Source organism: Chinchilla lanigera, unplaced genomic scaffold (assembly GCF_000276665.1).
Source record: "Chinchilla lanigera isolate Chin_1 unplaced genomic scaffold, ChiLan1.0 scaffold00023, whole genome shotgun sequence".
Taxonomy (NCBI): Eukaryota; Metazoa; Chordata; class Mammalia; order Rodentia; family Chinchillidae; genus Chinchilla; species Chinchilla lanigera.
Window position 1 is genome coordinate 22,775,880 of NW_004955424.1, and position 9,139 is coordinate 22,785,018.

Sequence of the window (9,139 nt, forward strand, 5' to 3'; positions counted from 1 at the left end):
ATAAATTAGGAAGTGAGGATATACAGTAAAAAAAAATCCTCTCACCATTGCCCAAAGATGCACTGTGAGATTAAGGGAAGTGATCTTTGAGGGGCTGGTTTTCCCAGCTGTAAGAGAAGCAGGGGAACTTGACTCAGTCACTGATTCAGTACCTAGGTGTCAAGTATGTGTAACGGGCCAGAGAGTGAGAAAAATGTTTAAAATCTACTGGGGAAAATAATACCATTTTAATTTCTAGAATTCTAAGGTATTTACCTACTTTAGAATTCTTTTTAGCAGCAATGAGGTCAGGATTTCTCAAACTAATGTTCAAGGACAAATTACAAAACTGAGTTCCCTATAAGAATTTTAAATTTTTAGCCAAGCACAGTGACACACACCTATACTCTGGGAGGCTGAGACAGGAAGAGCACAAGTTTGAGCTCAGCCTGGGCAACTTAATGGCTCAGGAAGACTCTGACTCAAAATAAAAATTTTTTATAAAGGGCTGGGGATTTTTTGGTACCAGGAATTGAACCCAGGGCCTCATGCTTAACCAGGCAGGCGCTGTGCCGCTGAGCCATATCCCTGGCCTAGGGCTGGGGATGTTGCTCAGTGCAAAGGTCTCAGATCAATCCCAAGTACTGAAAAAATTAACTTTTGATTCTGAGAATTACATAAAGAAAATTATTTCGGTTATCAGGATGACAAAATATTTCAATGCCCATTCGCTTTTATTATTTATACTTAAATTCAGAACAAGACATATTATAACTGTCCATGACAAAGGAAGAAAAGGAAAATGTAAGAAGTTGGTCTATGACAGACGCGTCAATGCCAAGTGAAGTCCAATGATGCCATGATGCAGAACAGGACTTTACAGTGGGTTAAACCAACGTTGAACTTAAACATGTCTGTTGGTACAGTTTGTGTCTAGGCATCCAGTCAAACCATATAGATATATAAATACAGTGTTTATACCTGCACATGCATATGTAAAACTCAAATATTTTATCATATCATCACATATGTTGTTTCTTTACTATTTTTAAAAATTTATTTATTACTTATTTTTGAGGCAAAGTCTTGCTCTCTAATTCAGGCTGGCCTTGAACTTACTATGTAGCCCAGGCTGGCTTCAAGCTTGTAGTGATCCTACTGCCTCAGCCTCCCAAGTGCTAGGATTACAGGCATGTGCCACTATGCCCAGCCTGTTGTTTCTTTAAACTGATCACTTTTTCTGTTCTTTTGTTTTCAGAAAGTAACTGGGGAACTGTTATTTACCTCTTTGGGTGTTAGTCCAGGCACAAGTCTTGCAATGCTTTCCCAGTTGATGGTCTGAGGGATCCCAATTAATGGATAAAGGATCATGTCCAATACCATTTGGTTGTTATTGTTCAGGAAATTGTTGTTTTCTGAGTATCCACGACTCATCTTTTGGAGCTAGGGGTAGGGAGGAAAAAGTAGCTTTACTTACATTTGAAATCCAAATGTTTTCAGAACATGATAGATTAATTATAATTTATACCTAAAAATTATGTAATACTATGTAAAGAAAAAATAAAATTGACCGAAAATAGACACAGAACATTCAGGCCAAACTCTTCAAATATAAAATACTTCTATTATGAATATTTTTACTTGATAGCCATTAAAAGTAAAATAAATATAATACTAATGGCAGAATCTAGGTGGTGGGTATACAGATATTTCAACTTCTTTCTTACTTTGATATATGTCCAAAATTTTTCATAATGCTGAGCATGGTGGTGCATGCCTGTAATTCTAGCACCCGGGTGGTGGGGTGGGGCTGAGGCAAGAGGACTGCTGCAAGTTTGAGGCTAGCCTGGGCTACATAGTGAGTTAAAGGCCAGCCTGCACTACAAAGTGAAACTCTGTCTTAAAAAAAAATTTTTTTTTCATAATAAAATGTTGGCAGAGAAGTGAATACAATTTAATTTCCTAAAAAGAAAATCCTTGGGGCCAGGGATTTAGCTCAGTAGTACAGCACCTTTCTGGCAAACATGAGGCCCTGAGTTTGATTCCTGGTACTCCAACCTCCAAAAAACCTTAAGTGTGTCTGATTTATATATTAATTAGCACACACTTCTCAGATGAAGAAATACTAATGGCAAATAAATATATGAAAAAATGTTCAACATCATTAATCATTTGAGAAATGCAAATTAAAACACTGAGATTCCATCTTACCCCAGAAAGAATGGTTATCATTAAGAAACCAACCAATGACAAATGCTGGAAAGGCTATGGGGAAAAAGGAACACTTTCCCACTGCTGGTGAGAGAACAGATGGGTGAAACCACTGTGGAAAACAGTTTGGAGATTTCTGAAAAACTAGGACTAGAGGTCCCATTCAACCCAGCTGTTCCCCTCCTGGGTATTTTTCCAGAAGAATTAAAGACATCATACCACAGTGATGTATGTGCACCCCTGTTTATAGCAGTGCAATTTGTCATAGCTAAATCTTGGAAACAACCCAAATGCCCTTCAACTGAGGAATGGATAAAGAAGATGTGGTATTTCTATTCAATGGAGTATTACTCAGCTATAAAAAAGATAAACTCAAGGCTTTTGTAGGTAAATGGATACAACTAGAGATCATACTCATAAGTGAAATAAATCGGACCCACATGTGTAAACATCATATTGTCTCCCTAGTGTAAGAACATGAAAGAGTAAATAAAACCCAAAATGTACAATAGATATTGTGAAAGGGAAAGAAACTGCTCAAAGGAAGGAACAACTGGAATGAGGGAAAGAAGAAAAATAACTAAGGCAAAATAAATAAATAAATAGATAGATAGCTGGGATAACTGTACTGCTGATGTCTGGTGGTTTGTTGAAAGGAACAGTTAATGCTTAAATTTTTTTCTACATTTTGACCAATTTTGCATGCTTATATCTGATAGTCTGAGCAACTGATCTGAAGGCAATAATATGTAATATGTAACAACCATTAGTGAATTCCTACCATCTTGTCTAGCAAAACTCTGTATTGTCTCTAAGGTTTTTATAAACTATGATTTTCTTACTCTCCTTAATGGTTTCTGAGCAACTTCGCTGAAGATAACAATATGTAATATAACCACCACTGTTAATTCCTATCATTTGGCTTGAAACACTGTATCATTTTTAATGTTCTTGCTTTGTTTTGTCTGTATTTTGCTATTGTTCTTTTTTGTAGGGGGGCGGGGAGGGTTTTCCAGTACCGGGAACCGAACTCACGACCTTGCGCTTGCCAGGCAGGCGCTGTGCCGCTGAGCTAAATCCCCAGCCCCTATTGTTCTTTTTTTACTACTCTCTTTAAAATAAAAAAGAATGCTATATTAATTAGCAATTTATAAATGGAGTAAATAAACTGTGAAAGCATGCATATATTGCAGTTTAAAAGAATTATAATTTCATTTTATTCGTAAGCAATATTCCCTTTATTTTTTTCTGGGAGTAAATGTCCATGTCATAATCAATAATTAATAATAATGTCATAATAATAATGTCATAATCAATAATAATAATTAAGCATACTGACTTTTTATTAACTCAATAAATGAAACTTAAAACAAAGTTAAGCTGACAATTTAGGCTAAGAATAACAGTTATTGTATCTTGTGGTTATTAATTATAAATGACAGAGAGATTATATCAACAACTGCAATGACTATTATGTCCACCCTGCCTTTTTTTTTTTTTTTCTTGAACCAAAGTCTCCATGCAGTTCAGGCTTCCCCTGAACTCATTATGTAGCCCACGTTGGCCTTGAACTCCAGGTGATCCTCCTGCCTCGGCTTCCCGAGTGCTGGGATTACAGGTGTGTGCCACCATGCTCGGCATGTTCACAAGTCTGAAACAACTTTTCCTTGCAAGTTCTTTTTTGTCTTCAGAAGCAATGTGACAACTGGCTGGTAAGGTCGAATACTTCCACACACAAACACACACCCTGACGTACATAAAAGGCCAAGGTACTCCACAGATACGCCCACTCCTCAGAGTGGAGGCTTTGTAGCTTCCTTGCTTGGTGCCCCCGCCATGCTCTCCTCTCATCACAACCCCCAGGGTAATTCCGAATCCCCTGAATAACACACTCACTGCTTCCCATCTTCCTCAAGGGCGGCCAAACCCAGCAGGCTATAAAATAATGCACACACAGAGGCTCTGGGTGGTTTTTCCATACTCAGTTTGACAACACTGTGAGCCCAACTGTGTACTGTGCACTAGGGACATGAAAGTCCTTACTGTGACCATGCTATGTGTCCTGTATTTCAGGAATACCTGGCAGAAAAAAGGGTCACTTAAACATAACACTACCTGACCAAGGGCCAAAGCAGAAGGGAGGCAAGGAGGACAAAAGAGGAAATGGAACAGCTATTCCCTACTGAGAGTCTACTAGGAGCTGGAACTCTGCTCTTTACATGGTTATTTCAATAAATTCTCTTTTATTTTAAAGAGAATAAAAAATAAGAAAAAAATGAATAAAAACAATACAGAATTTCAAAGCAAGATGATAGGAAATTAGCAATGGTTGTTATATTGCACATTGTTATCTTCAAAGTAGTTGTTCAGATTATCAGATATAGGCATGCAAAATTGATGAAACAATATAAACACTAACTGTTCCTTTCAACAAACCAATAGAAACTAGTAGTACAATTATCTTAGCTATCTTGTGTGTGTGTATATATATATGTATATACATATATTTTTTCCCTTCTTTCTTTCTTTTCTCCTTTCCCCAATCCCAGTTGTTCTTTCCTTTTGAGTAGTTTCTTTCCCTTTCACAATAGATATTGTACCTTTTGGGTTTTATTTACTCTTTCAGGTTCTTACACTAGGGAGACCAACATGATATTTACACATGGGAGTCTGATTTATTTCACTTATGAGTATGCTCTCAAGTTGCATCCATTTAGCTATAAAAGCCTTGAGTTTATCTTTATACCTGAATAGTCCTCCACTGTATAAAAATACCACATCTTTTTTATCCATTCCTCGATTGATGGGCATTGGGGTTGTTTCGAAGATTTAGCTGTTACAAATTGCGCTGCTATAAACGTGAGTGCACATATATCGCTGTGGTATGATGTTTTCAATTTTTCTGGAAAAATACCCAGAAGGGGAATAGCTGGGTTGAATGGGACCTCTAGTCCTAGTTTTTGAGAAATCTCCAAACTGAATTCCACAGTGGTTGTACCAGTCTACACTCCCACCAGCAGTGAAGAAGGGTTCCTTTTATTTCAATAAATTCTTAACACATTCCTATAAAATAGGTAGGTGCTCTTCCCACTTCACAAGATGAAGAAACTGGTTCAGAGAAATTAAGTAATTTGTTCAAGTTCACAGAGCTAAAAAAAAAAGATGATAGAGTAAGGATTCGAACTAAGGCAAAAATGACTCAAACCCATATGGTTTCCATTCTATGTGAGAGGTAATGTATAAGGAAGATAAGGGTTAGGAAGAATAATGGTTGGGGAAGCAGGGCCTAATAGATTGGGAAGTTAGTTTTGTTTCAATGAAACAATTCTGAAAGCTTCTGCTTGTGATGTAGTGAAGGGAAAATGCTGTGGTACCCGAGACAAAACAGAAGCTACCCAGCCAGGCGTGGTGGCACATGCCTGTAATCCCAGTACTCAGGAGGCTGAAGATGAGTTCAAGTTCAAGGCCTCAGGAGGCTGAAGATCATTTCAAGTTCAAGGCCAGCCTGGGCTACAAAGTGAGCTCAAGGTTAGCCTGCAGAGTGAGACCCTGTCTCAAAAAAAAAAAGAAGCTACCCATTGAAACTTAAAATATTACAGCTGGGCATGGTGGCACATGCCTCTAATCCCAGCACTTGGGAGGCTGAGGCAGGAGGACTGCCACGAGTTGAGGCCCGTCTGGGCTACACAGTGAGTTCAAGCCTGGTCTGAACTACATAGTGAGACCTTGTCTCAAAAAAAAAAAAAAAGAAACTTATTTTATTTTAGGAACCTTTTTTAAAGACACTTATTTGGTTCAGACATTTACTAAGTCCCCAGTATGTGCCAGGTACCATATCTGAAGTTGGAACGTAAGTTTACAGATGAAAATAATGACAAATGTCTCTGGCTAGTTACATCAATGATTTAACTAACACTGAATTCTTGGTTGGGGACAAAATCTCCAAATGTAAGCTGTTCTGATGGGAAAATATGGCCTATTTTAGGACAAAAAGTACAAAGATCCACTGACAGACCAATACAGCGGGGGAAAAACAGTGTACCCCCTGTCCTCAGCCATCATTCCTCACCCACTGCCCACCTGCCAATACACAGGCATCTGAAGCTCTGGTTTGCATTTCAGCACTATCACACACTAATCAAGGGAAGTCACCCAGCGTTGTGGAACTGCAGGGATGAAAGTTAGGTGAGGAAAATGATGAAAACACCTCTGACTGACAGCATGCAGAGAATCAAAGGAATTACTTTGTAAAATCACTCTGAAGACACTGAAAGTACCTCACAAAAGAGATACAGTGTACAGTAACAGTAGCTATTTTCTAGGACTGTGCTGAGGACTGAGGTGTTCAGAACACTGCTCGGGGGTTGGAATGTTGTAAGCTCTCAACCTAACTATGATTACTACTATGTAACTGTTTGCAGAAGACAGCAATGTAGCATATCAGGTGGCAGACATTATAGCTGTCCTCTGTGTGTCTGTATGAACACTACAAAAGACACAGAAAGATACTAAACATTCTAAAATCACAGCTGCTCAGCACCCAGAGACATACCTTACTGAAGGGTCAGTGCACTGTGATGGTGGTGTGCGCAGATTGCAGAGGCAGACGGTCCACGGCTGCACTCAGTTTTACTATTTAAGGTATTATCTGGTTCAGATGATATCTGTGCTTCGATTTTCTCATCTGTCAAACAAAGGTAAGAATAGCAGCCAGCCCACATACTTCTGAGGGCACTCTGGGTGGCAAGTATTACCTGGCACACAGGAATATATAATGTTTGTAGTTATAGCATTACTATTCCTGAGCTCCTGGATTAAGCAGATTCATAAAGATTAGTGTGGTAGGGAAATGCCAGTTTGAGTCCAGCCTGGGTAACTTAGCAAGAGCCTGCCTCAAAAAAAAAAAAAAAAAAAAAAGGCTGGGGATATAGCCCCGTGTAAAAGCCCCACACAAAAAGTAAGATTAATATGATAAATAAAAAGATACTAATATCTCAATGAAGTAAGCTGTACTAAATTGAATAGAATGAGTTATAGACACTTATCCAGCTTTAATACTCTAGGCAGGACAACCTGGGGCTTCAACTGTCTCAGTTCTAAGGAAAATACCTACGTTCAGGACTATTTTGAGAACTAAATAATACTAGAAAGAGCCAGCACACTGTCTGCCATCCAACATGTGCAACAATTTATTATTACTATTACTTCCCCCTTTCTACTTTGGTCACTACTGGCATAAAAAAATTCCCAGTAATTAGTTTAATAGCTATAACTGTATCAAGAGGAAAAAGTACTTCACTCTTTTTTAAAGAGTTGGTCATCACTTTCTATAATGAATGTGATCTTTATGTACACCTAAAATGTACTGTTAATTTTAAAGAAAGAGCTGGTTATCGCAGTCAGGTGATAAAATTGAATGAATCCAAAAGTAATGTCCTTCCACATATCCCTGACAGAGTCTGATGAAAACCTTTGGAGAGAAGGCCTGGAAAAGGTCTTGGAAGAATGCTGGAAAGGCTCTGAGAAATTTCTGTTTATTCTTCCCTTTCTCCCAGAGGACTGTGGGTTCTCTTCTGTGCAGGGACGTGTTTCTGATTCCTAGAAGTGACCAACAAGTCAGGTACCTATTGCCAAAAATGTCTGCTGAATTAAGAAGTCACAAAACTTAGAGACTGATTGTATCTTTTAAGACCCACTCCAAACTGAAGATCCACAGCTCATTTAAATGATTAAGTGTTTACATCGTGCCAAAATAAGTGGGAATCGCTTCCTGCCAGGTTAATCAATTCCCAATGAACATTCTTAAAGGCGCTGGTTTCTCACTAGTGAAGAGGCACCGCTCTCCATTATATGCACAGTATGCATCACTTCGCATAACACGTGGTTTGTGAAGTGGGGAATCCCTTGTAATTTGTGTGAACCTCAGCACAAAGTAGTCTAAAACCGGCTTTAGGCTAAGGACCTTCTCTGGATGTTTCTTTTTGGTTTATTTTTGGTACCGGAAATTGAACTCAGAACCTTGTGCTTGCCAAGCAGTGACTGTGCCACTGAGCTATATCCCTGGCTTGTTTTTTTAAAGAGTCTATTAAAATTCTAAAACACTGTCCACATCACACACTTAAAAACTTATGTATATTTCGAAAATACTCTTTCGTGTTATGCCCATTTAAGAATAATTTAAATCTAGATGTGAAAACAATCTGGGTTGGAGGTGTACCTCCATGGCAGAAAGTTTTCCTAGCATGCCTGAGGCCCTGGGTTCTATCCTCAGCAGGCAACCCCCAAAGGTTTTTTAAAACCACAAATAAATACGCTAATAAAGAGAAAGAGATTTTGCAAAAGGGAAGAGATCAAAGATGGAGGGGGGGTTAGGGGATGTTCTGTAATGGACCAACTCCACGAGGAACGTAATCATTATGTACTGCAAACATTATGTCCTAAGAAACCTTTTTAAATTATTCTGTTGTTTAATAGACTACACTTCTAAAGAACACATATATCGGTTTCTGTACTTGCAATACTAGGACAGTCTCCGTAACTTCCCACCAGGCTGAGGATCCGAACCCTCTATCTTCCCCACGAAGAGCATCTGAATGGATGTCTTCTTTGCGCAAACAGAACCGCTCCTGCGGACACTTTTTTGCCCCAGACGGTGGCAGACCGGGGGTGTCGAAGGCCTCGGCGCAGCGGAGGGCGGCGGCGACACTCAGCGGAGCCCAGACTTCTAGACCCCTGAGCACGATCGAGAGGAGGAGCGGCTTTGACCGCGCGGGTAAAACCACCCCCACGCCCAGGACGCGGAGCTCCAAGCCCTCCAAACGCCGGCGGGGGCGCCGCACCTTCGCGGTCCCTCACGGCCCGGCAGCGCAGGAAACCTCGGGGCGCGGGGCGGGTGAGACAAAGGCGTGGGGGGGCGAGGCGGCACGGAAGCGGGACGGCCGGCGCCTCA

The 9,139-nt window shown here is 39.8% G+C and overlaps 1 protein-coding gene across 1 annotated transcript in view; it reads right to left on the minus strand.

Annotated features, from left to right (window-relative positions):
* The window catches only part of Kiaa1841 (KIAA1841 ortholog), a gene marked incomplete in the record, with an annotated part of 56,573 nt that overhangs the window by 47,078 nt on the left and 356 nt on the right, over positions 1 to 9,139 (minus strand). The window contains 1 exon segment of the mRNA XM_013514723.1: positions 1,264 to 1,422. Within this exon segment, the coding sequence (XP_013370177.1) occupies positions 1,264 to 1,413 (150 nt within the window).